Below are 27,806 nucleotides of genomic sequence, written 5' to 3'. Positions count from 1 at the left end.
AGTTACACATCTCTTCAACCACAGCACACCTTCTGCAGAAGAACTGTTCATTGGCCCAGCCCAAGAGGCATCAGACATTTCTGGAGATACACTTGTCATCAGCAGGTCTGTGTCTGGCTGAAGGCCTCTGACATGGCTGGGTCAGTGACTCCAGCAGCTTGCAGGGGAATGAGCTCTGTGGTGCAGCAACACCACAACACCACAGCTTATGCTAATATTAGCTTACACTAATAGGACTGAGGCTGAAAGGATCTTTTCGTGGCTCTTCCCCACCAGATAATGAGTCTGTTTATCTGTCTCTATTGGCTCCTTCCAGATGGTCAAAGGATCCCTTCCTGGTCATGCTGCTGTGTTCCTGTTCACTGCATTCTGGGTTGCTGGAGCTGATTAAATCTGCTGCACTCTTCCGGCAAAGTGGCTGATTGGCTGCCGAGGGCTTCCAGGTCTAGACAGGGCTTGGGGCTGCTGCTCAAGTGCTGCTGAACTGGGGGATCCTATGAACAGCATGACCTAACCCTCACCTCCAAATCTACCCAACCAGTCACTGCTGCTGCACCCAATGACTTGTTTTGTCCGCAAGCAGCATGGAAACAAACACTACAAGCATAAACCCTGGTATTGGAAAAAAAAAAGGCTCCCAATATTACCAGTTAGATTGTGCCTGGGCCAGTCTGACCCTCGCTGCTGGGCCAAAGGCAGCAACTGCGGCGTGTCACCCCAGAGATACCTTAGTTTGCTGGTGGTTGCAGCGGGGCACTGAACAAGTCCAGGCTTGTAAGGGACCCTGTTACCTCAGGAGGATAGCTTCAGGCGATGGTGAAGAGAAAAAGGAGAGGATTCTGCTGGAGGGTTTAATGTCCAGAGGTTTATTCCATAGTTACAGAGGTCTGAACGTGAGGACCTGCTCCAACAGAATCCCGACCGCGTGGTCTGATCACCTTTTTAAGTTCAGGGACAGGGGGAGGGGAGGTACAGGTGAGCCACCAACCAGGTGAGAGGGGCAGGGTCTCAGGAGAAGATGACACCCAGACAGGCCAATGACCCCTGGGCCTGAGTGGCATCCTTTGAACTTGACCAACCACACGATGCCTTGCTGGAATGTTAAGTCTGAGTGACAGGACTCACTCAGCATGGGGGCAAGGGGGAAGGGAGAGAGGTATAGGCACACCTGGGAAAGTGACCTGGAAGGCCAAAATGGGACATTACAGCACACCACAACACCCTGGCTATCAGTTTGATAAAGAACTCTGCTAGTTCTTGTATTTCTCTTCCGTCTCTGTAAGTCAGTCTTGTCCCTCTGACAGGGGAGGAGGCCAGGATGCCCCAGCAGAAATGTGCTTTCCTGCTCCCTCCACTGTGCTGAGCCATGGGCACACTCCTGCCCTGCAGCATGACTTCTTATCCCCACCTGCTCCTTTGCTGCGGCTGGCATGCACCTGCCTGCTCTGCCAACAGGCCTGACTCGTACAGCTCTCAAGGTGGCGGAACATCACCACCCCCACTTGCTGCAGTTCCTGACATGGTTCCCTGTGTTGCCAGGCGAGCTCCAGAACCCGCAGGGGGAGGAGCAACCGGCAGTGGGGAGAAAAGCAGCCTGGCAGGCAGTGAGCAAGTACAGAAACACCTTTATGTGCAGAATAGAATTGTCTGAAAGCACAACTTTGTAAGACCCAGGGAGTCAAATCAGTCAACTCTGACACCACCGATGGGCTTCCTACTCTCTGGCTCACTCTGGCCCTTCTATAAGCTGTTTTCTATGAGCTGCTTCTGGTCACTGCTATAGAAGAGAACAAAAGAGCAGAGAAAGCATGGGGTGGTGGTGGTGGTGTTACTGTGCTTAGCAAGTCAGATCAGCTCATAGGAGGGTCTGATGAATAGTGGCCAGGAAAGAACAGCAGGTGTAATAGCAAGAGAAAAGGGACAAATAAGCAGCAATATACACATCCCTTTCCTGCTCTGCTCCTTCCAGAGTGCCATGGGAGCTCCCTGGGGAACCACACCCCCTGGATGCAAGTGCCCTTGACATCCGGCTTCCTCTACAGATCAAGAGGTCCCAATTACCTCTGAGAGAGCTGAGGAGAAGAGTCAGCTCAGGAGAGAAGGGATGCTCAGAGTCATGGAGGATGAATTCCCTCTTCAGCAGTGGTGATCACTGCTCTGATACCTTACCAAGCAGTGATGACACAAAGAATGTCACCAGAAGTCACGCTGAGCATCTTCATGAAACTTGCACAACCCATGCTGAGCCTGATGCCACTGTCTCAGAGCTCTGCAGGTTAACTTTAGCTGGTTAACTGCTGAAATAGCCAGACTCCTCTGGCAGTGAAGGACTTCCAAATGAATGTGACAGGCAAGGTTCGGGCTTGGAAGCAGACCATGCAATGCAAACGCCACAAAGCTTTACATTCTGAAAAGGAGATGATGCCTCAGCAGCTAAGCAGGGCACTCTGGCTGCCCCAGCCACTACCCAGTTTGTAACAGCACAGCATTCCCCAGCTCCTCCTCTCTCATGAGCTTATGCCAACCACAAATTCATTGGGAGGCTTGCTTGGACTTCTGCAGTTAAATACTGGTTTCATCCTGCTGAAAGCAGTTTGTAGACAGCAGCAAAATTCAACGTGGGAATCACCAGCCTTGTTTATACCAGCAACTGATTAATGAAGTTCTCTTGCAGAATAGAAGCAATGGAAGTTGCTACATGCCAGGAAGCTTGCCATGAATCACTGGAATCAGGACTGGGAGAAGCTTAAAGGCACACAGGACTGGCACAGCTGAAGCCAGTGGCTCAAGATGGGCTCAAGATGACAGCGCACTGTGCAGGTACAGCTGAGGGCCCATCAGCATGGTTCCAAAATGGGCTTTGTACAAGATCAGGACAACAACTGCCTGTACTGCTGCGCTTTTTAAAAGCAAGCTGATACCAAAGGGGTCAGCTGCAAGAAAACCAAAAATAGACCTAGTAACTACTGTGAACTATGAGGATTAGCATTATATATTATACAATTCAAGAGGATAGTGATTCTTACAAGCTGCATACTTTTAAAGCACAGGAAATTAAATGGAAAAATACTACAACAGTCCCAGTTACAGACAACTGTGCAATCTGGTAGATTAAATTACATGTCCAGAACTTAGGTTTTAATTTTATGAACTACGTTATGGACAGCTGAACACCAAGTACAACTACAGAAATATCAACAACAGCAGACATCTGAGAACCTAATGATGTAAATAGCTGAAACTTCACCTGTGCATCAAATGTGGACTATTTTCAGAGAAACTCAGTTTTGCTGAATTTCTACAGTTTTTGCTCTCTGGACGATAAAATGACAGCTCTCCCTTACACAAAAATGATGATGAAACTTGAAGTACAGGCACCATACATATTTTATTGACAGAGATTTCTTCAGTTTTGAATCTATTAATTCAGCTGACAACAGTGTAGTAATTTGAAAAAAGTTCTTCTCCTTGCTTGATGTCTCTGAGAGTGACAAGAACTACACATCTCAAGTGGCTGTAAGAGAAGAAGCAAAACACGTGAAAATGAACAGTTAGATCTTCCTTTAAATTGTTTTCAATTCCTCATTTCAAGAAGCTTAACAAGTTGCCTCATCCAGATTAGTTTTCAGTAATATGCATAATGCAGGGCAGGGAACATGGGAAAATGACACTAGAATACAGACAGCAATATAAGCAAAACAAATATAATTTAAAAACCAGCAGCCTATGTGGGTATGCAAAAAGTGTTTCCACTCAATTGCTCCACACAATCATTCAGAGATGAAAACGATTAGTCAAGTCTGCAAGAGACGCACTCACCCAAACAGGAACAGAAGCTACAGCAAAGTTCATGCAGCAGAAGCCATTCCTGTGGACACACCTGTCCACAGGTGCCAGCTGGCTAAAGCGTCTCTCCTAGGGCCCACCACCACCCAGGAAGACGGCTCCTAGCTGCACCAGAGACCTGCTGCCATCTGCAGAGATGGGTCAATGATCACACAATCACTAGGGTGGAAAAGACCTTTAAGGCCATTGAGTCCAACCCATGCCCTAACACCTCAACTGAACCATGGCACATCCAGTCTTTTTTTTAAACACATCCAGGGATGGTGACTCCACCACCACCCTGGGCAGACCATTCCAGTACTTTATCACTCTTTCCATAAAAAACCTTTTCCTAATATCCAACCTGTATTTCCCTTGTCATAGCTTAAGACCCTGTTCTCTGGTTCTGTCAGTTGTTGCCTGGTGTAAAAGACCAACCCCCACCTGACTACAGCCACTTTTCAGGAGCTTGTAGAGGGTGAGGAGGTCACCTCTGGGTCTCCTTTTCTCCAGGATAAACACCCCCAGCTCCCTCAGTCAGCTAAAATCAGGAGCTGGCAGGCAGTTTTGCACAGTGAAATGTAGAGGGAGAGAAACCCACCCCTCTAAACTTCCTTTTAATGAATGATCATGCCCTAAAACTGAAGTATGTGTTCTGGGAAGGAGAGCACATGCTTTGTGTACTGATGAACCAGGAAGTGGAAAACAGCATGAACTGAAGTCTCCACTATTCAAAATTTAGTGTGAGGCCATTTTGAAACATATGAAACAACAAGGTAAATAAGTACTGAGAATTGTTTCATAAGACATAAAAAGATCTAGAAACCAGATAATCTATGTTGTCAGTATGGTATACATGAGTATTGAAACGAGCACCTAGAAGCAGATGGGATTTCTGTCTGGTGGCAGCACACTGGGAGAAATGATGACCAGAAGACCGTATTTTCTTGGACAGATTCCAAGCAAGAGCAAAATTCCCCCTTCCTGCAGCAGTCCTATAGTTTATGTGCTTTCATACTTCAAGTACAGTATCCAGGCTTCCTGAGAATTTAGTCCTACTGCTTATTTTATTAGCACTTATTTAATTATCTGCAGATTCCAAGTGCATCTTTGACCTTCACTCAACAAACTCTACGTTTTATCAGAAAAGCAATTTTTCCAATATGCACAACTTTCTCCAATGAAATTTCAGAATACTTAAATAACTCCAGAATTACATTAAGTTCAGATCATATGCTCTAAAATTCTTTTACATCCTTGAATTAGGAGATTTATCTCAGAAATATTTCCCAGTGTTCTAATTTCTGAAAAAAGTTGGACTTTCAAGTCATGATCAGGATGCTGTAATTTTCCTAAATGTACTGTAACTCTATGTCCTTATATTGCATAGTATTTTACTTGTCTCTATACAATTTTAGGTTTCTTCTTGCAAATTCATCTGCCTATTTGTCACATAAGCAGAAGACATAGAGAACAGAGAGTAAGAAGCCTAAATCTGAATTATCTCAGAAGGGCTTTGGTCAAGGCTGAAACAGATTTGAGATAGGTACTGAAAAGCTTCAGTACTGTAATACAAAGTACAATTACTGCTTTATGGGATTCAGAAGAATTGCACTATAGTGCAACACTGCTTATAAAACTGTGTCTTCAAAGATATGCTGATTTCATGTGTGAAAATGTGAAAAAAATGAGGAATCTTGTAACTAAAAATAGTCTATTCAAAGAGGTAACTCCCCCGTATAGTTGCACACTCTTGTGTAACTCATCTTCATATGGTTTGCTACTTTTCAACCATGTCTGTCTCTTCTTTACACATGCAGTATGCTTTGTATCATACAAATCTATGAGCTCTTTCATTTGCTGCCAACCTCTCTATGTCATGGCTGTAGACGATGTTTGGAAGATACTGTTTCAGTTCTACTGGAAAATGTCCTGGCACGTCAAACTCTTGATAACACACGTTTGCTGCTTTTTCTAGGAATTAAAAAAAAAAGTTATTAGATAGGGCTTAGAGACATGGAAAAACATCAAATGTGCTGCTGCTACAGAAGAACCAGATGCTTCACCAAGCCTGAAAACCATTCCTCTGTTGGGAGGTACTGCGCTCCTCTGAAGGCCTATTTTGAAATACACAAGCGGTATGCAATCAACTATAGGAGCTTTGCCCAGTTATCAACATATCAGTGAAGAGGCACATCTTGTTTAGTGCCAGGGGTAGCTTACAGTGCTGCTAATAGTTCCAAACACAGTGTTTGCTTTTACAATTAAAAAAAAAATTGGAAAATATTTTTGCCTTGTGGCAAAACATGTCAGAAACATAGGCAGGGAGAAAAATCACATACACATGACCTGGAAGAAACAGTTTCATGTGACATCCCTGTATCTCTGTGCCAATCACCAGCAAGCTTTGCTCCTCCAGCAGCCTTTCTGAATGCTGCTTGGAGGCAGAGAATCTTTAGTGTAATGCAGGTAATGAAAACCACTTAGAAGCTGAGTATGGTATCAATTCAACTCTTTGTACAGTACAACTGTTCCTGTGAGTTACTTAAGACCAACAGTGACACAGAATAAGTAGTTCCCTTCTTCAGGTCCAACAAGTGCGGTTACAAAAATTTCCTAGATTTTGTGCATAAATGTAAGGAAGTCTAAAAAAGGTCTTACAGTTCAAAGTGAGCAGTGATAGAATGTTACTGTACATGTCACCGTGGGTAGTTTTCTCACAAAGCCTTCTAGAACAATACTGGGAAACTTGATCTGCAACTCTAAATTGTCCTAGTCCGGTGGTATTTTGCCAGATATCCTTTCCCACCATCTCACTTTTGGGGTGTGTGCCTTTCATTCTACATACCAGGAGAGAAACTGGGGCATCAGTGAGAAACGAAAAATTGTATTTGAAGTGTTGCTGCATGGAAGGATTCTAACAGTCAGCTGTGACAAAAAACCTCAGAAAAGTTTTACTCCGTAAGTGCTTGCTTTAGACAGTACTACTGCCCCCACAAGATCAATTTCCTGTTCTCTCTGTCACTTCAAAATAATTTATATCCATAAAGCCAAACACATTCTTGGAAAATTTACCTGACAACTTACCATGTGAGCAGTTGTTGACGTACTGTCCCACTGCCAGTGGGTTTTGCAGGGTGGCTGTGAGCCAGCTCTCATCACTCATTTGAAAAGGGCCAAGTTGATCTCTTCTGCTGCAAGACCTGAAATGCCCAACAGCATTAGCATGGATCAAGGCTCCTTCATCTCACACGTTACCTTACTTCCTCTGTAGGAATGGCCACTGCATAAACGTACAGCTGCCCAACCCACCTGGGGTGGAGGGCATGGCATTGACCAACAGATCCCAAACAGTTCACGGAATGTTTCCGTGATGCTCTTAGTCACACGCTTCAGTTTTAGGTAGTCCCACAAGGAGCTGGGACTTGGACTTAATGAAGTAAGCAGGTTTGAGTAACAGCTCAGAAACATTTCAATACTTTTACACTACATCCTGCTGTAGTACAACTATTTTCTGTACAGGAAGATCTCTACATCAAAATGCATCTCACTGGTGTTACAGATGAAGACACAAGTACATAATGGATCACACCCAACATCTCTCACCCTTGCGCTGTCTGCATTATGAGCAAGGCACAGGTGGATGACAATCATGTACAACTCAGGGTAAGAAACAGAGAAGATGAGGAGTATCCCTGTTTTAAATCAGAAGAGTGACAATCCTCTATTTCTTCTGCTTACCTGTACACTGATCTTGACAGTCCCTTATCGTTCCCATCAATAAGAACACCATCAATGCACCTAAAAATAAAGGGATTGCCAAGGGACTGGAAAAAGATGGGCTCATGCTTTCTGTATACTGTACCTGTTGCAAGACAGATATTATTTCAGAAGAAAATAAGTTAACTGTCAGAATGGGCTTTCAGTCCCCTCCACACAGAAACTCAAAGGAGAGACAGTGGGTAGGACAGAAATCCCCTCTCACTTAGTGACACTAACATCTGTAAACCTACAAACTTTCAGACATAACTTTTTGGGATGTAAAAAATCCCCTCTCAAGTAAATGAGCTGATGCATTACAAAGAGAGAAGCCTCACAGAAAATCATACTAGGCCTGAAATTAGTATCTTTGGGAGAGGTAGATTAAGCCCTGCAGCCAACTAGTGTGCTTCAGAGATGAAAACATCAGGTGATACTTGTTCAGGAAAACACAGCTCAAGATACTAAACTGTTTTATGACTACTGCACCAGGACTCTGAAAAATACACACAGACTCAGCAAAGAATCTGAAACACCTCCCTCCATTACCACAGGCATTTTGTTTGGTCCAGGAGATGAAAAATGACAAACCAGCAACAAAATATTTCAGCAGACTGTTGCCCAAATCTGAGGGGAGGATTTAACCTGCCATGACTTCCAAGCAGAGAAAAGCAACCAGCAAGCTGACTGGCTTGCCAATTTTCATGAAATTGTTGTCCTGCATCCCTCACACCCACTGCATCTTCAGCACCTCTCTGCAGAAATCCTGCACTGCAATCTCACAAGGAGCCAGGCAAAGCCACAGGCAGGCTGCAGTGCCTGTACGCAGGTCCCATGCCCAGCATGGCAGGTCAATACCCTGAGAAGGCATTTCAACAGCCCATCCTCTTGTTTTGCTGCAAGAGCTGTCACACGAGACTCTGAATGAGCCTACACTCACATCTAGTATGTGCCTGAAATCTCAAGTGAGCTGCACAAGTGGCAGGCTCTCTTGCTGGCACTCAACTACCAGTCAGTCCAATCAATGGCAGTGGCCAGGCACTCCAAAATATGCACTCCACTGCCCCAGGAATGCTGGGGCTGCTCCCAATCCTGCACTGCTGGCACAGGCCAGAGACTACAGGAGATGATTTTGCTGTAAGATGAAACATTAACAACCCAAAGCAACTCAGCAGAGCTGCTAGCTTCGCCATACTGACAGAATTACAAACTTTTTTAAGAAATGTATGCAAATACAGTTCCGAGAAATGAGGAAGAGAGAAGTACTGATTTTTCCAAACACACTTCATAGAATAAAGTTCTGCTAAATGAAGGTTTTATTTCCATCCTCCACTCTGTACTTCTATACTTTGAAGAAGCTCATGCAATTGTCTGCTGACCTGTGTGGAGATCTCAAACGCCATTTTTCAAATCCTGAACCAAAACGGAAACCCCAAGGAATTCAACTGTTCTGTTCATCTACTTTAAATTTCTCGTGTGCACTTACATTTAAAGAATCTGAAACAAGTTTTGCAGCTGCAGGAAAATCAGGCTTTAACTACTAAATTTTTTTTATAAACAATTTTTTTAAATATTTCCAAAATAACTCTAAGTAGTTTATAAATATTCTCATGCAGCCTCCTAACTGGCGATTTTGTTAAGGAATGATAGAAAGAAAACCCACAGAACAAAAATTAGTGTAGATCTTTGGCATTCCATGATCAGATGGTTAGAAGTCCCATCTAACTTAATCAAAAATAGGAACACTCCATTACCAGGATACATAGACACAACCGTCCCCCTGGGAACAAAACCTCTCGTAACAAAGACTCCAGTTCCAGCAGACACCAGCGAACTCCGGTCTCTGCTAACAGTGAACCCAAGCGTGTTGAACAGAACGTCCTCAGGACTAAACACATGCTGACCCTGATGGTTACAAGAGTTTACTTCTGATTGCTTCTGCTCCACAGAAAGTAATTCTAAATATTGACACTTGACTTCTGGAAGTAAGGCCAGAATATCTGCTTGTCTACTTAAGTCATTAATGAACAGAGCTTTAAATGTTTTCAGTAGTGTTTCAAAGACGTCTTCATCAGCAATAATTTTGTCTTGAGAGCTTTCAGGAACATATCGAAGGGTCCTGTAAAGAAAATAAAATATTTTAAAATTAGAAACATATATGACCTTTTTTTTTTTCTAAGTAGAGAAGAGCCATTTTGCAGCACCCAGTAACTTCAATACACTGTTTTTTTTTAGAAAACCCCAAGCTTTGTTCATGCTTGTTCAAGCTAAAGCCACTGTTCTTAAAACACTGAAAAAGACTGTTTAATAAAAACTAGTACTTGTTCTACTATAAATCCTCATCTCTGAGTATTTACCACAAGTAAGTTAAACCTTACTGAGCTCTCAGTGGAAAAAGCACCGAAAATAAAACATAATTATAGTAATGTTTATTTTAAAAACAAAGAACTCATTACACTTTAAATTAAGCAAGAAAAATATTGCACGGGCAAGGAAGGTTTTAATTTAGTTGCTTATTTTAATTTTGCTACTTATAACCATGTCATAATAACTTAAATACTTTTACGATGGCATACACATCTTACCAAGAAGGAATTATTTATCTTATCATATCTTCTATCTATCTATCTATCTATCTATCTATCTATCTATCTATCTATCTATCTATCTATCTATCTATCTATCTATCTATCTATCTATCTATCTATCTATCTATCTATCTACCTACCTACCTACCTACCTACCTACCTACCTACCTACCTACCTACCTACCTACAACTTTAAACACCATTTTAAGGTGCCTAAGAATTTAATGACAGCCGAGGGACGACCAATGCTGAAGCACTTCTGAGTGAGCTCCTGCGGCGCCCCAGACCATCCCGACGAGGGGCAGCGGGGTCTGGGCTGGCACCCGGGGTCTTTCCCCGCGCCTCACCTGCGCTGGCGGCGGAGGTTGAGGGCGAGCCAGGGCACGAAGCGGTACTTGTAGGAGCGCCAGCGCCGCCGCAGCTCCCGCAGCATGGCGGCCTCTCCCTCACGGCCCCGGCACCGCCCCGCTGCCGCGCCGCGCCCGCGCAAACTGGAACAGCCAATCCGCGCCCCGGACACACGCCGGCGCGTTTGTGTCGTGAGCTGCCATTGGCTGCGAGCGGCCGGCGGGGCGGTGAGCGGCGGGCGGGCCGTGAGGGGCAGCCCCGGGGCCGGGGATGGGGGCCCGGCTCTCGCTCCGCGGGTAACGAGGCGCGGTACCCAGGGTGGGGAGACCTGCAGGCACCGGGAATGAAAACGCATAGCTCCTGGGTGCACACTTACAGACGGAAATACACACGGGTCTCTCGGAACAATGTTACGTTGCACCTTCTGTGTTGTACTGAACAATCCGAAAAGACAAAATCAGATGAAAAGGTGGTTTAAAAATAATCTAGAAGCGGCCGTTGAAGACCACTCCTTACACTGTCAGAGCACCTCTCCAAAATCATCCAGTGCCTGCTTCTAGCGATTCTAAGGGCTGTTAGTGCCTCAGCTAGTCACAGAACGAATTAGGCTGGAAAAGAGCTCTCAGATCGAGTCCAACCTATCTCCTAATACCACTGTGAGGATCATTGTTCAATTTTCCCTTGAACACCTCCAGGGACCGTGACTCCACCACCTCCCCGGGCAGCTCTTTCCAATGTCTTATCATCCTGCCTGTCAAGAAATTCCTCCTAATATCCAACCTGAACCCCCCTCAAAGCAGCTTAAGGCCACATCCTCACATCCAGTTTCCCGGGAGAAGAGGTCGACCCGCACCTGGCTCGAAGCTCCGCTCAGGCAGGTCACCTCGGGACTTCTTTTTCTCCAGGCTGAGCCCATCCCCACCCCCACCTGAGCTCCCTCAGCGGCTCCTCCTAAGACTTGTCCTCCAGAGTTGCGATCCATGTCATAAAATGAGCGGCTCAGTTATAGACCTGAGCCTCGTTACACTTCTGTCCACACTTTTAGCTAGTACGTGGCTGTGGTCACAAGGAGACATGAGTTGTACTTTGTAGCATCATAAGCTACTGTAGATTTAAAGGTGCTTCCCACTGACCGATGTACAGCAAGCAGCAGCATCGAAGTACACAGATTGAAGTGATATACTACAAATCACAAGCATTTACAAACAGGGGCATAAACCCTTTTGGTGCCACATTCTGCCATCACTTATCTCTAAGGTAATTAAAAAAAATGTAGGAAGGAAAACAATCATTCAGCAACTGGTCTTCAAAAATTAGCAGTGGCCCCCAAACCATTCTCTACAAACCACCACTGATGTAAAGATAAGAGTACTGTTATAATTTTTGGCCAGTGTTGTCCTTTGGCTGCTTGGATACCTAGTTTCATAAAAATTTTATCTTTGGACGCTGCTCTTTATCTTCAGTTTTAGTTTAACACTGCCAATGAACTGGGACAAAAAGAACATGTATGCATGTATTTTACTTTATTCAGAAAGCAGTTTTAAAAATATGGAGCGTTTGAGAATTGGTTTTGGAGTAAACAGAGAAATCAGACCTCAAAACACTCTAAGGGGTTACACTCCTTCCTCTGGACCTGAAATTTTGACAAGGGTTTTGGAAATTTGAGACGGGCCCATCAAAGCAAGTAACTAACTATCAGAATTAACTTACCATCTCAGAGCTTTACAAATGTTTAAAGTTGTGCCTTGATTTATTCCATAATCACTTCAATTCCACTGTTGGCCTTCCTCATCTTTTCCAAGAACAGGAGCTGAGGGAAGGGCTAGTGCGAACTGAAGAAATTGAAGGAAAATGCAGGAAAAGGCACAGTGGCCGCTGCAAAGTGCTTCTCTGCCATCTCCTGGCCTTCCTCGGTAATTACAGACGAAAGGTCTTCGAGACTTGCAACTCGGGTTTCAGCAGCCGTGTGCTACAACCACAAAACAAGATACACGGTCACCACATCACATGTGTGTTGTGGCTCTTAAAAGTAAGGCAGTCACAGCGGGATTCGGATTACTAAGGAAGACTAAGCAATGAGTGAAAAGTTAGTAAGGGAAATAGCTTTAGGAGGTGGGCTGTTAGGTCACAGCAGCCATTCACACAAGTTGCCCACTTCCATATGATGAAAGGATATACGTGACATTCCAACATGTTCTGGAGGCAGTCCTTAGCCTCAAGGGAGAACCTGCAAAGATGAAACACCACCAGACCTTCAACCTATGACCAACATGCAGAAACGTGATTTTATTCCCACCGGAGAAGTCACACCAGGCAAAGAGCTTTCCCTTGGCCTGTGGAAGAACATGCCCTGTGCACATACTTGGCTCCCTACGTAGGTGTCTTTGAAATTCACTGCCGTCTGCTGGGCACCAGTCACCTCTGCCATCCCTCGTTCCTCAAAAGGAGGCTGCAACAGCACAAGTAGGACACAGTACTGCAGGATTCAGAACTTCTATAGTAAATCAGATAAAGATACACTATAGTAAGTTTGTCTCCTACTAAATCCTTGCCATGTATTTTCCTTTCTGACATTTCAGGTAATACATTTTTCTGATTTGAGAAATCAGGTATTAGAATTTATTTGAAGATTTCTGCTGCCAGTTTTTTTCTCAATTGATGCACTTGTATCTATCTGCAGAAAGCATCCTACCTAATAAAAATAATAAAAAGTGTAGTCCTTCCAAATACAAAATTTATAGTCATAAGAAAGCCTATAGTTGAAATCTATTTCCATAAAAAATTATTAATTTTTAAATTTCCAAAATATCTGGAGAAAGACAAGAACTGAAACAAGCCCTAGCTTTGCAATATGTGGATTGCCTGGATGATAAAAGGCTTTTGTTTGCAACTAAAATCTCAAGCAACAGAATGATTTCACCAGAAACACAAAACAGACTTGACTTCCAACACACGCTTCAATGGCTGTAGAACTGACCTAACCAGCTCACTTGAATACGTAATTGTTACCTTTGCAGTAAGGCAAAATTTAGACAATTTCTGGCTTAAAGGCATAATCAAGTGAGATTTGTAGATACCAGTGCTGTCATAAGAGAATTTCCTTTCTTCATCAGGAATTTTAAAAAATAAGTCTTTGTTGCTGCCCTTTATTAGAAAATAAGTCTTGATATATCAAGTGTATGAAATTGTGTATAAACAGTGACGTGTACCAGAAATATTTTATTTCCATCAGTAAAAGGAATGTGTTTGTCTTACAGTAAGCAAAGGACAAAGTTTGTTCAAAAACTTTTATTTACTATAAAGACAAAAAACACCAAAATACGTACAAATTATACTATATAAAATTGGTTCAATGGGGTAAAAACTTTTAATTAAAATATCTTGATATATTTAAAATAACAAAGGATACAATGAAGCCAAATTTCTTAACCCAGAGATTTCTGTAAAATTTGCTTGCACAGTAAGGTGCTAATAGAAGTTAGCCCTTAAGCCCTGGAAGTCTTAGGAATCAGTCACATAGCAAATATAATTTCATTGTGAAAGTGAACTTTGGTAGAAGAAACTCTATAGGACACCTGAGGTAGTAGAAACTGGAATAAACAGCAGTAGACGTTATTTACAACTTAAGTACCAAATAACATTAAGAACACAAAAATAATTACACAATACAATTTTCAGTCCAGCTTTGATCCAAAGAAAATAAGAATATTACATCACATCTCCATTTTAAAAACACCACAATTACCAGCAAGCCGAGGGAAATGCAAACTCAAACAAATGCATTTGGACACCTAAGAGGCAGTTTGAGTTTGAAATGTGGTAGGCATGGTGATCTACATAGTAATACTGATTAGCTGAGGTTCATCAGTTTATACAGTTTACATTTCTGCCAGAAACAGTATTAATCTGAAAACTGATCTTCCAGTACATGAATTGGCAAGAGTGCATCCTTTAAAGCTTGCACATAGGAAAGACTTGGAAACAATCTTATTAGAATGAGAAATTCTAAAGTGGTCAAAAAAAAAGTCAAGTACAAAACAGAGCTACCAAACTTCACATTTCGGTATTATCTTTTTAACTCTTCAAAGTCTGCCAATCTTCAAAAACAAAGGAATGTAAAATTTCCAAAAGAAACACATTCACAACTAATGACATGGTTTGTTTTTTTTTTTTTTTATTAGCATGAGCACTATCATTCATGTAAACGTATCTTTAAGATGTCTTGCTTCCAATTTGTATTATACACTTTTAAGGTATTATAGCTTATTTAGCTTGTCCTGAGTCTTTGAAAATAACCAATTCTATTTGAGTCCAACAATCCAACTGGCTTCTGAAGAGTTATAACATGAACAGTAATTTTTTTCAAAATGGATTAAACACAATCATTATTAGATTAAAAAAGATCCCCATTTTTAAAAAAGCAAAAGAAAAAGCTGCCATTTTCCTTCAGAATTACATGCATCAGAATCTAAAAACCTGCCTTTAAAATAATTTTTAAAAACTGTTTAAAAAAAAACCCCACATCTCCTAAAAACCAACAAGTTTTGCACTACAGGTGAAGCTTTACTTCACATTTTACTTTATCTGGATCTTCAAGTCCAAGTTTGTTTCTTGTTAAAATAAATACCTTTCTTATGGTAATATTTTTAACATTTTCAAATTAAATTACCACTAATGGCTACAGTAAATAGATGATGTACGGCAGAAGGAAAACAGCAGGTAAAACTTGTTATCAGTAGAGAATGTAACCTCAGTTTCTTTACACAAAGAATGAGATTCGCTCATTTGGCACCTGCTCACACTGAAGTACATGCCAAGGTCTCCCATAAAAACTTTAATGGAAGCTGGGTTTGGGGGGGGCCCTTGACATGAAACTTCTCTACACGATTTGCCAGAAGAAACAGCTATATGAAAAAAAAGGCTCAACAACTTCTAGCATGGTTCAGACTAAGTTACTTTATACAGAACAATCTTGTTTATTAAATAACCTATACTATCAGAGCCTTCAACATCCTAGTTGAAAGTGGCATTTTATCCCAGATTTCCAGCAAATCTGGTTTTAAAACTCTTGTGTCAGGAAAATATTCCTTGACACAGCTTGCATCTTTTTTTCTAAAGACTATTTTAAAATATCCCCTTTTCATGAAAGTTAAAAATACAAAGAAAAACTTTGATTTCAAAAGAAATTACATGGCCAGCAGTAAATGCACAGTGAACCATGAGTGCCTGCTCTTACTTTATAGGAAGGCAAATGCTTTTTTTAAAGTTTCCATCAATATTTGGATTTGTAACTCAGAGAGCATCAGGTAATTAAAAGGGACAGAATGTCCTTTTAACCAGTATTGAAAACTTACTAATTGCAGAGCATCTACATGTGAAATTGAACAGTGATTGCAATATTAAAATAGATCTTGAGCCTCTCAGCTTCTAATAGTGCTGAAAAAGTGCTCTAAATAAAATAAAAATCACTTACCTGCTAAATAATCATGCAGATTTAAAGAAAAATATTTTTATGTTAACATAGAGCCAGATGTTTGAAAAGGCACAGTTTACAAATCTCTGCATGAATTGTGAAATGTTGCATACTGAGCTTAGGTAAAGATCTTGATTTGTCAATCACATACTTAGGTAGGGTCCTCCACTGGCCTTATGCTCTTGATGTATCTATCATTAAGGCCAGCAGAATAATATAATTTGCTGCACATAACTGCACTGCAAGACAGTTACTGTATATTCAGTAGCATTTTCTTCAGTATTTCAGCCTTACAAATAAGTAGCTACCATGTAGTACGGAAGACTGGGTGTTTCAGCAGCTCCCTTGAAGGTGGTCTGTCCTGAGGTTGAAGTTCCAAACACCGAAGAGTCACATCTTTCAAGCCCGGAGACAGATGTGTAGGGATTGATGGAGCAGTAGTTGCACTAGCAATCTGAACAAGGGGAAATAACTTTTTAGAAGTCAGTGATAATGCCTCCTCTCTTAGCCCAAAAACATTCTACAAACTGATATTTCAGCTGATGAATTTTTCTCCATTCAGCATGTTTCCTACTGCAGTTTGAAGATTACATTACTACTTTCAGTTTATTGTCCTTATGCCTATTGCTTTTTAATTTGACTCCCTCCTGATACTTTTCTCCAAAAGTTCTCCTCACAGCAAGATCTTGCAGTGACCATCTCAGAGCAGGCCACAGGAAAAACTCCTACAGCACACATATGGACATTCTTTAGTCGACTAGCTGCCTTCACTGTTAACTGGCATGAGACACCACAGAGAGAGATGAAGCTGAGCGATGTTACGCTACAACAAGTTACACTGGGTGTGCTTTCTTGCACCACCTTTAGTGTATTTCTGCTACTACCCCAAAGGCAAATATTTCTCAGAAAGACACAGACCCCTCCCAATCAAATTAATTTTAATGTTATCTATCTGGATTAAAGCAGAATGACTGGGAACACTAGAGTGGCACCAGCAGATTCACAGCAATGCAGAACCAAGACAATTGCATCTCTTAGCACAAGTGATTCTACTTAGAACATTTCTGAGTACTGCTGTGCAATGTCTGTTTTCTGCAAATACTTCCTTTACTTGCAGCAGTATTTTCTTCATCTCTTCATTCATTCTTTGCTCATTTGGTACCTGCTCACACTGAAGTACATATCAAGGTCTCCCATAAAAACTTTAATGGAAGCTGGGTTTGGGGGGGGGGGGGGGCCTTTAAAACTGGACCTTTAGAATTAAAATAATTAACTGATTTTAGTATAAAAAATGAATGCCAAGATGAATGATCTAGCAAGCAAAGGAAGGGGCAAAAATCATATATAGCATGGCATATTGGAAAATATCTTTCAGCAAAATCTGATTGTGGAACATTAGGCTTTTATAAAAGAACTTTCCCCACTGTGAAATATGAATACTTACACAAATGGTTTATGGAAAAAAGAGCTTTTGTATTTTACAGGATTGTAAGAAAAAGTTAACACCCCAGTCTTCTGCCTAATTTAAGATCAACTCTATTCCTATTTTTTTTTTTTTAGCATGTTAATTATATTTTTATATCTTAGATCAGACATTTCTAAGCAACCTGGTCTAGTAGAAGGCGTCCCAGCACATGGTGGGGAAGGTAGAAGTAGATTATCTTTAAGGTCCTTTCCAACACAAACCATTCTATAATGATTTTGAATATCATGTATTAGTATCTCTTTTTTGGTATCAGTTTCTTTTTTGGCTTTTTTAAGAAGCAAGTATGATTATATTGGTACCAGTATTGCTTCTGTGCTAACAGCTCCAACATAAAAAACAAACCTATTGCAACAACCCCTGCCACACACTTTTCTAAAATTCACATCGCTGTATACAAGATTACTTGTCTTTTTTTTGTAGTATATTGTTAATAACAAAAAACCATACCTTAAATATCAGAGCCAGATGATTGGAGTGTTTCTCTGCGTTCCAAGGAGGTTTAGCACAAGCCATTTCTATGACAACACAGCCAACGCTCCACACATCACAGCTCCTCCCATATTGCTGACCTCTCAGGACCTGAACAGACAGATACCAAAAATCAGATTATATAATTCAAAGTCTCTTAGTTCTAAGTCATTTAGAAGTAAACCTCAACACATCATCAAACAAGTGTATTCTGATCAACATTTCAGGCTAAGAGAATGACCAGTGATGTAAATGCCACAAGATCTACACAGGTCTAGAGATCTAGTAAATAAAATGCCTGACCAAGTGGCAAGCAAAGTACCTTGCAATGCCTAGTTTTTGAGCAAATGGTCATTTGGGCATTAGTAACAACACTTGTGATAACAATATCTTGTAGCAAACTGCTTGAAATAATGACAGCAAGAAAGCAATGTCATCATCGCCATGATCATTCCCAATCTTTAGAACAAAGGCATTTAAAACACATTAGAAGCATACAAAGCAATTTTATGTTACTTGGCTATATGAATTAGCTTAAAGACTTCAAACAAACTTTTTGAAATAACTTTAAAATTGGTTTCTTACCTCTGGTGCCATAAATGCAATAGTTCCCAACAACTGTCCCTGAAACTCCCCAGCACCAGTTCCTTTTGATGCCAACCTGGCCGCAGCTCCAAAATCAGCAATTCTTAATCTATGACCTGTGCTGTCAATTAGCAAATTGGCACCTGTCAACAGTAAAATAAAAAAACTACTAGTTGGCTTTCTATTACAGGGAAAAAGATGAACACTTTTGCTCTCTGCACCTCAAAATTATAAAACAGTTTGACATTCCCCACCTCAGTATCAAGGAAATCTAAAAATCAAGGATACGGTCTAATAACCTCACTTTTCGTTATGCCTGAATGATACTGCACACAGTTTGAGGCTGTTCAAGAGATTTCGAGAGGCAAACAAATTTTCAAAGTAGGGCAAACACACAGGATTCTGGAACAATGCCTGGAGATGGTATAATGGAAGAAAATGGTGACCCAAAGTCCTGGAGGCTTTCATTGCCTGTAGCTCCTTGTGAAATTTGAAGTTATTTCATGATCAAGCAACCTGAGTTGCTTTAAAGATGTTACAAACAATATAAAGTTTTACTGTTTCAAAAATAATTAGTAAAGACACATATGCCTTCAGTATGTTCTATTTATATTTATATGTCTCCAGTTCATGGACAGCTACAGTGACATTAAAGGGAAAAATTCAGTAAGACTGGTATTTCCCAGTTAAGTTCATATTTTACTCAGCGTGCAACTGTATTTATGTTCAACTAGGATGAAAGAAAACTCATCACAGTGTCTCCAAACATTAGAAATCTAGCCTCTTTATCTTGGTTTGTTCATAGATTTTACTATCATTTCAGCATAAACATTTACATTAATTTAAGTAGCAGTAGTTTTAAAACTGCATGGTAGCTTTCTATCTTATTTTAACCAACTCACACAATTTTTCTAAACTATTAGTACAGGTAGCAAATACCCACAAGCTTGCCAAAAACATTTTGATTAATTTCAGTAGCATTTTGATTAATTTCAGTTATGGAGTTTCTTATAAATGATCAGACAATCCCAGTAGAAGTACCACTCCTGAGATGGTATCTCAGAGAACAAACAGATCTCAGGCCAAAACATATGCTGCTTTTTGAATACTTCTAAAAGAATTTATCAGTTATTCTCACCTTTAACATCTCTATGGATTATCTGATTCTCATGGAGGTAAGAAAGGCCACGTAAAAGTTGTTCTGTGTAATTAATAATAACCGATTCTTTGAAGGCTCCATATTTACTTAACAAATGAGCAACTGAACCCCCTAAAAGACAAAACAATATATTCTATCAACACTTAACACATTCCGTTAGTAGAGTGCAACACTGCATCCTAAAACTGGAACTTGATATTAGTATTTCTAAGTTATATTTCTCCCTCCTCTTCCTCCCAAAATTAAAATAATTTTGTAGGTAAAAAGTTATGTAGTTCATTCTTCAATTACTTTCTAAATTGAATTGTACATATTAAAGATGAAAGTCTTCGTGCTTCCTAATGATTTTATACTTCTTTAAAAACAACACTTTATCCACACTCCACATTAACATGTAAACAGCAGAACATTAACTATTTTTTGAGGCAATAGGCAACCTCCAGCAAGTATTCCCTTTAAATATTTTAATTTATGTTTGTTCTCATCCAATACATAGAACTATGCAGACAAGCAAGGAAAAGCAGTATCTTCCTCTATTTTCAAAAACTGGTAACAGATTCTCAAGATTTTGGATTTCAAATTTTTCTCTCAGAGTATTGTAATATAGTCTGGGCTTGAATGAGGTAAATGCAATTCTTGACATTTAACTAGCTAAATAATAATATTTCAGAAAAAAATTACACTTAAAAGGTTTAGCACTCTAAATTTTGAGAAAATATTTCTTGCACTACTTACTGTAATGACATATACTTGGGAGCTTTGCATGTTAGCACTGACCATAATTTAGGGTGCAATGCTTTAATTTACAGCAATTAAGGATGTATAAAACACCACTTGGTAACTGGACAGCAGCAAACATTCATAAAATTAATAAAACTACTTCTCAAAATAAAGACAGATTTTCTTGTCCCTACTCTACACATTTATGAAAACACTTCAGTTTTTTTTACTAGATTACCAGTTAAAAGGTTTAAGGTTTGAATTAATTTTTCCAAAAGCACTACTTACTACTTATTTGAAACTTACTTTAAATGTTGTTAAATACCTCTACACAATGCCTGACACAATCTTTATGAAAAATCTTGGGACAAAGTGACAGGTATTCCAAACTTTCTAGGAAAGTTATTTTTAATAATAACCTATAGCTACACAGATACACTGAAAACAGTTTGAGAGAGAGTAACTTCAGTTGGAAATAAATCAAAATTTAAAACTTCTCACTTGGAGTCAGAAATAGAAAGAAAAGTCAGGGTTTCCAACCAACTGTTTTAAGAGATGAGGTATGGAAAATTCCAAATCACAAAAGGATGCACCATTAAGAATATTGCTACAACCACTTCAGCTGTTCTGTAAGTAGACCTTTACACAGACTGCGAACACAGCAATGAAAATATAAATTCACAACCTCAAGCAACACTAGCAATACCACTAGCAAATACCATTTCAAGACTCAAATGTTATTTTCACCAGTTGTTTACCTGCCATCCATTCAATAAACAGGTTATAGTTGCTCTTCTCACATGTAGCACCCAACATTCGAATAATGTTAGGATGGTTCAGATGACTCATCATCCTTATTTCTTCCCTCAGTGCTTCAACCACCTCTTCTTGCTCAGATGATGTGTTCCTGACATATGTCACCTGTTTTGAAATATGATATTATATAATTTATATAATATAAATATTACTAATTTAAGTACAAGTCCTGTAATTGTCTTTCAGTACAGCAGCAAGAAGAGGTTTTCACCCTCTGAAACTACTTTTTACCTCCAACCCCACCAGCTGAGAACCTATCTCCATGTGAGACAGTCACAGAAAATTAAGAGCGATCTTCTAGGGTACAAACAAAATCTTCTCCAAGTACAGAGTGGGGAAACACCCCTCTTTTCAACTCTGTTTAAACTAGGAAAAAACCCTTGGTTTCCCAATATTGAGAAAAACTAAGAAAGAAAAGGCCTGAAGTGGGATTCTGAATGTCCCTTATAAAATTTTACCAGTTAAATGATAAATGTTTCGCAACTAAAGCTCTTACAGAAATTCAACTTGACAGATCAGAAGTAATGTAATTGGAGCCAATCTCAGCTGTGATCCATACCAAATATGACATACTGGTATGCTGCAGGGAATTTCCCCAGGCATCACCATCATCATCTCTCTGGGACCACATGGAAAGTCCCACTTGAAAAGAGTTTCAAAGGAGAAATAACTGATGGCACATACTCTTCCCTTGAGCAACTTCAAAACATTTTCTCTACCTCATAGGTGTAACTTCACTGTAGAACTGATAAGAGTGTTGGGACTAAAATGCCCTCTATTTTGTTACTACTAATTCAGCCCTAGGGCAGCTCTAGTGTGAACAATTTACTCACACCTGAAACCTTAAGAAATCTTGACTGAAGCATGTGCCTCTTCTCAGCCACAACTTCTGTATCTATTAATTTAAATAGTAAGATACTATTTATACTATATACTATACTAATATAGTATAAATAAACTATATACTAATACTTGCCTCCAAGCTAGTTAGTTAGCAAAGCTGAATCACAAGATACAAACACTAAACTATATTTCCTCCATTTAAAGTCATAGGGAAAATATTCTTGACAAGTGAGGAGAAACTATTTAAAATAGCAACCTTGCAAATAGGGCATTCATTTGGAATCAAGTTATCTGGGCTCCATTCCTAACTCAGCCCCTATTTTATGAACATGATAGAAGCGAAAATGCACTCGAAGAACTATGGAAGAAAATGGGCATAGAACAAAGGACTTTTTTCACTCTAAGAAGACTAAAAAAGTTTGTATATAAAGTTAATACATGCACATAAAGGTTTTTTAAATTATGTTTCATGTCAGAACACATGACAGGGAAGAAGCAGGAACACAAGAGGTCTGAAAGAAAAACACAACAAAGTGAGGTACTTTCCTGAAGTATTTACCTGTTTTACAGCCATTAACGTCCCTGTTCCCACATCTTGAGCTTGGTAACAGGAAGAGAAAGCTCCAAGACCAATTTGTTGACCTTTAAGCCATTCTGCATCTTCTCTGTAATGGTGTTTTGCTTTGGTATGTCCAGGCAGGGTTTCCGGTGTCTGCAAATTAAATTCAAAATCAATTCCAAGTTTACTAACATGCATCTAAAATACAGACATTCTAAAGTGTTAGAAATATCCAAGTTTACATGCCTCTCCTCTCCCTTACACTTCCTTGAACTGCTAGTTACATATGTTCATATAATTTATAGTTATATAGGTGAGAGCACCAGAGTATTCTGTAACCCACATACTCTACTACATGAAACAGAGCTTCCTCTGTGTTACTACATGAAGGTGAAAGGCAAGATTAGAGGACGCAAGTAAGAGCACAACTTTTTTTTCTATTCCTTGACTCACATTTAGTTAAGGCTTTAGCTTGTACCTACAGTAAACAGAACCAAAATTAGGTTGTTTTCTATTTAATTTATCCCTCCAATTTTATGCTTTACATGCTGTTACCTCAAAGGATCACAAATAAGCTTAAGATAAGGCTTTAGCTTGCACCTACAGTAAACAGAACCAAAATTGGGTTGTTTTCTGTTTAATTTATCCCTCAAATTTTATGCTTTACATGTTGTTGCCTCAAAGGATCACAAATACAATAACCCTTTATTATTATTTCTTGTGCTTTTTGTCTATTCGCAAATATATATGTATTTTTTTCTGACTAATAAAGTATCTCTCATCTTCTCTCAAGATAGGATGACAAGATCTTTTCCCATTCTTTCTTTCAAAAATTAGTTTGGTTATGTACAATTGCCTTCAAAGTAAATCAGCATTAGGATTCAGGACAGTTCTATTCTTGCTTAAAATTTTTAGTTTTATTTCCCGGTTTCCTCAACTTTACACTTTCTTTTTTGTCACTTTAAATGTTGATACATGATATAGAGCTTCTCTTGCAAACACCTTCTCTAGATTTCTTAATAACATGGAAGGATTCTGTTAGTACCCTCAAATTTATATCCAATTTCCTATGAAAGGGTATTGAGCACCTTCATGTTTTCCATCACTTTTGAAATGTAACAGCACTACTTTATCATTTCCGTGACCCTCAGTTGAGACTTAAGCTAAATTCTCATACATATACTCACATCCTGCTGAATGATTATGATATCTTCACCATTTTCAACCTGTAGCTGGGGAATTACTGGCAAGGCATCTTGGGATGCTGACATTGCCATAGCAATAGCTAAAGCTTCCTCCTCTTCAGCTTCCATCTTTTCCTTGCATTTTTGATTATGATTTACATCATCTTTGTAAGTATCATCATTTTCTGCCCGCTCAGGAGAAAGAACTGCAACTTCAGACTTGAATGTAACTGTGCCATCACTTGTTGGCATGGAGGCCTCAAGCAGGTCCTCAATACTGGAATTGAGCTCTGCATTAACATCCAGCCGGCACTTCTCATCTACTGGTGTGAACACTGTCTCTTCACTTGGTATAACTGCACTGCTATTGCCATCACACTGTGAAATATCATTCAGGTCAAGTGTCATACTGCTTTTTAAGGTTTCTCCTTGCTTATTCACATCACTTGGGGTGGGTCGTGATGGCTTTGGCCTATGTACATGACTGGATGGCAATGGCCTGGCTTGGGTGAAAACCGGAGAGAGTTTCTCAGATTCTTTATTTTCAGAACAGTTTCGCTGAAACTGGAGAGAAAGTTTCCGCTGTGTTTGAGGAGAAGGTGAGGGGATTTTGCAGGGAACAAATCCCTGAGGTCTGAGTTTAGAGACATCTGTTACAGTGCCAGCTGGTACAGATGGGTTTGATGGAGACAGAAGTGTTGGGAATAGTGACTGGGAATGACTGGATGAGGGAGAAGAGTTCCCACACTGACTGTGGGGTTTTCCTTTTGTTTGTATGGCTGGTTTTGGTTGCTCAGTGGTTACTGATGAAACAGGAAGTCCCATAGCAACGCCAGCTAGCATCTCAGAAACGTCATCTGGACTGGCACTCAGTTTTCTGTCACTTAAACCTTTCCCACTTTTCCCTGATAACTGGACAGTATTATTCGGAGTATTATTTTCTGTAGTTTCTGGAGAGTTGTCTGGCACAGGTAGGTGTAAAAAGTCTTCATGTCGGCATTCCCCAGAGTGCATTTCTTCCATGCCCAGCTGAATGGCTTCTGCAATTTCCATTTCATCCGCTATTGCCATCAGACGTCGACGCATCCTTGCATAATGAGTTGAGCTTGTCACACTCAACATATCTAACAGCTTTACAAAAATATGGGGCACTCTTGCTACCATTCTTGCTGCACTCAAAAATATTCTCCGTGACAGTTTGCCAACCATTGAGTGGGAATTGTCAATTGACTGCAAGGCGAAAGTTAAGAGGGAAAGAAGCTTCTTATACCTAAAAAAAGAAAAGTGGTCTTTTATAAATTGACATACTCTAGTTAACTAGTATCAAAAAAGCTGTTTAAAAACAATGTATTTAGTTGTCAGTTCTGAAGTAGGAAGGAGATTTATTGTTGCACTGGTGCTTCAAAAATGCTTCACAGGTCAGTTGTTTTTAAAAAGACAATTACTTACTCTGTAAAGCAAGCATACTTTCATATAAACATATGTTATTTGTTTACAGGAATTAGAACAGTTACTTCTTTTATGAAATCACCAACAACAAATTCAACAACAAAGACTAAGATTTGTATAGAGTACAAGAAAGTACCTGTCAACTACGGTATCAGCCTGCAAGACATCTCCACAGACAATGTGGGGATAAAATTCACTAGGAAATTCCAACAGAAGTCTGTCTATTAGACAAAGTCGCCCCAGCAGTGCTTGCCAGTTGCTAGATTCAATTTCATTTCCAAGAATACAGTTTAAGACGTAATCAACACCTCCGATACCAATGGATCCTATAAAAAAGTTGATAAAATGAAGATTAGGTATTATGTTCAGAGTCTACACAAAGATCAGAACTGTATCATACAGAATTACTCATTGTTTGCCCAAATTAGCCCCCTTCCAAACTGTTGACAGGAATACTGTTCTCTTTGCTATGCTTGTACTTGATAAATTCCAGTATTATTGGCTTGTATAATTCACTTGTATATGAAGTTATTACCAGATTTAAGTATTTCTCTCCCAACTGCCAACTCGCCCGCTTGACCTTTACACATCTCCAATAGCGTTGAGACTGAAAGTTGACTTGTTCGACTGTAAGAAAGTAAAACCAAAAAAAGAACTCCTTTAGCAAATGTTTTCAAGGAAAAAGATCCTATTCATTATACTTAAAAAATCATCACCTAGGAATTATGTGTAAAATTATTTCACACCACCTTATTCCAGTAAATTTCTATAACCCAGTCTTTGTAAGCTTACCTTACAAAGGTAAGGTAAAGGTTATGACATTTTTACAAAGATACTTCCAGAAATGTAATGTCTCTCACTAATATACAAACAAAACCTCAAATTACCTTGTTCTCTTGCCAAATGTAACCAAATGCATAAAACCACTTCTATTTCACTTACTACTTTAACTTTAGATATTCTCTTGCTAGACTGTTGCTGGGGGGATCTCTAGCTGCAGTTTCAGAAAAAAATGCTGCTTAGAAACTAAACCTTGAGAGACAAAACTCAAGCTGGTGGAGTTCTAGTTCATCTAGTTTACAGTACAGGAAAAGAAATGGTTGGCCTGGAAGAACAAAGAGGGTAGCCTAGGACAGGAAGACTCAAGCCAAGGGAGTTCACCATAAATAGCTATCTCCTACCACTACAGTCTGAACTACAAATCAGAACTGTTATGTTACTGCTACTACTTCATGGCAAACACGTGTTACAACTTCTGCTGAAGTAGGAAGAATACTGAGGAGTACTTGCTCATAGCTCTAAGGAGAGTCGTGAGAAATAGGCCAAAACAACAAAAACAGAGATGGGAGGGATGGGTTCATGCCTACACCTAACATCTTCCTTTACTTTAAGGGGGGCAAAAAGCCCTTACGAAAACAAGCTATACAATCACTCGCCTGCAAAGCCTACATATTTCAAGCCAGAAGTTTGCAAGCAGCAGTCACGCTAGCAAAATAATGACATATATTTACAACCCACACATTTTATTTTAACACCAACTGGTTACACATGAATAGCAACAAATGAAGCTTTAAGGTACTTCAGTATTAATTCAAAATGAAGTACATGAGACATCATACCTGTTAGCATCTGCACATTTAACTAGTATTGTCTCTACAACTGGCTTGAGAAGTCGCTGTAGTTTAGTCCTCTCTGCCAAAGTATGACAGGGAGTGTACACCAGCATGGCTCTTAAAGTTTTCTAGGAGAAAGGGAAAAAAAATACATATGAAATCCAACTAGCTACACAATTTAAATTTTTTTAAAGAGACCTAAATAAGCATTAAGGAGTTGTAAATTCAGTTCTACATAAATTGTGTTCAAAATGTCAGTGAAATGTCTGAAGGATAAAGAGCTTACTACATATTCATTGCTAAAACTGGTCAACTCCTCTTTGAGAGTGAAAAGACATACAAATACTGTCAATACTTAGCACTGTGGCAAGTGACAGTAAAATCATGTCATTTCACTTATGATGAGTATCTTGATCACCCCACTTCCAAAGCATACTTAAAAGTCACTAGTGGTGCTTAACAAGTACTAGGATTCCTGATTTCACTCATCTTCTCCCATTTTCTCCTCCTTCTAAAATGAAGTAATGTGAAATTAGTAGAATACAACAAGTAAACAACTACTTACTAAAGCAGCAACATACACTTTGTAGACAGGGTCAGCACAGACCATGGACAGCACACTGCAGCAGGATTCTACCACCACATCTCCTGAGATACTGGTCTGAGACGACCCACTAGCTGCTCCCAGAGCTCCAGCACTTGTGTTGTTTCCATTGCTGCTTCCAGAGTTTCCAGTGCTTTCACCGTTAGCCAGTAACAGAGCACCACTAACATCATGGGAAAGACGTCTAAGTGCCATCTCTCGTATATTCCAGTTTCGAGAAAACAAGCAGCCAACTAGCTCCATCCCAAATACCTGCAAAGGAAGAAAGCAACATTACAGGAGTCAAAGTTAATAATGCTGCAACTTAAGTACCTAACAAGAGCAATC

The 27,806-nt window shown here is 39.8% G+C and overlaps 2 protein-coding genes across 3 annotated transcripts in view; both read right to left on the bottom strand.

Annotated features, from left to right (window-relative positions):
- Positions 1–3,369: 3,369 nt before the first annotated feature.
- Positions 3,370–11,502, bottom strand: SETD9 (SET domain containing 9). The gene is made up of 7 exons (XM_063181368.1): positions 11,301–11,502; positions 10,520–10,880; positions 9,339–9,703; positions 7,567–7,690; positions 6,913–7,028; positions 5,694–5,799; positions 3,370–3,514 (listed from the first exon to the last, which is right to left on the bottom strand). The coding sequence occupies exons 1-7, from the start codon at positions 11,500–11,502 to the stop codon at positions 3,427–3,429; spliced, it is 1,362 nt and encodes a 453-aa protein (XP_063037438.1). The 3' UTR covers positions 3,370–3,426.
- A 2,291-nt stretch (positions 11,503–13,793) lies between these two features.
- The window catches only part of MAP3K1 (mitogen-activated protein kinase kinase kinase 1), a 58,446-nt gene continuing 44,433 nt past the window's right edge, over positions 13,794–27,806 (bottom strand). For both annotated transcript variants that reach the window (XM_063181300.1, XM_063181299.1), the window contains exons 10-20: positions 27,441–27,731; positions 26,882–27,003; positions 25,798–25,889; positions 25,399–25,588; positions 23,817–25,083; positions 22,630–22,782; positions 21,170–21,332; positions 19,671–19,802; positions 18,533–18,675; positions 17,927–18,058; positions 13,794–16,447 (exon numbers count right to left, since the gene is read on the bottom strand). In XM_063181300.1, the coding sequence (XP_063037370.1) occupies positions 16,298–16,447; positions 17,927–18,058; positions 18,533–18,675; positions 19,671–19,802; positions 21,170–21,332; positions 22,630–22,782; positions 23,817–25,083; positions 25,399–25,588; positions 25,798–25,889; positions 26,882–27,003; positions 27,441–27,731 (2,835 nt within the window). In that variant the 3' untranslated portion in view covers positions 13,794–16,297. The remainder of the gene's footprint in view (positions 16,448–17,926; positions 18,059–18,532; positions 18,676–19,670; positions 19,803–21,169; positions 21,333–22,629; positions 22,783–23,816; positions 25,084–25,398; positions 25,589–25,797; positions 25,890–26,881; positions 27,004–27,440; positions 27,732–27,806) is intronic.

The sequence above is a fragment of the Melospiza melodia genome, chromosome Z (assembly GCF_035770615.1).
Source record: "Melospiza melodia melodia isolate bMelMel2 chromosome Z, bMelMel2.pri, whole genome shotgun sequence".
Taxonomy (NCBI): domain Eukaryota; kingdom Metazoa; phylum Chordata; class Aves; order Passeriformes; family Passerellidae; genus Melospiza; species Melospiza melodia.
This window is presented reverse-complemented; position numbering and strand designations above follow the sequence as displayed.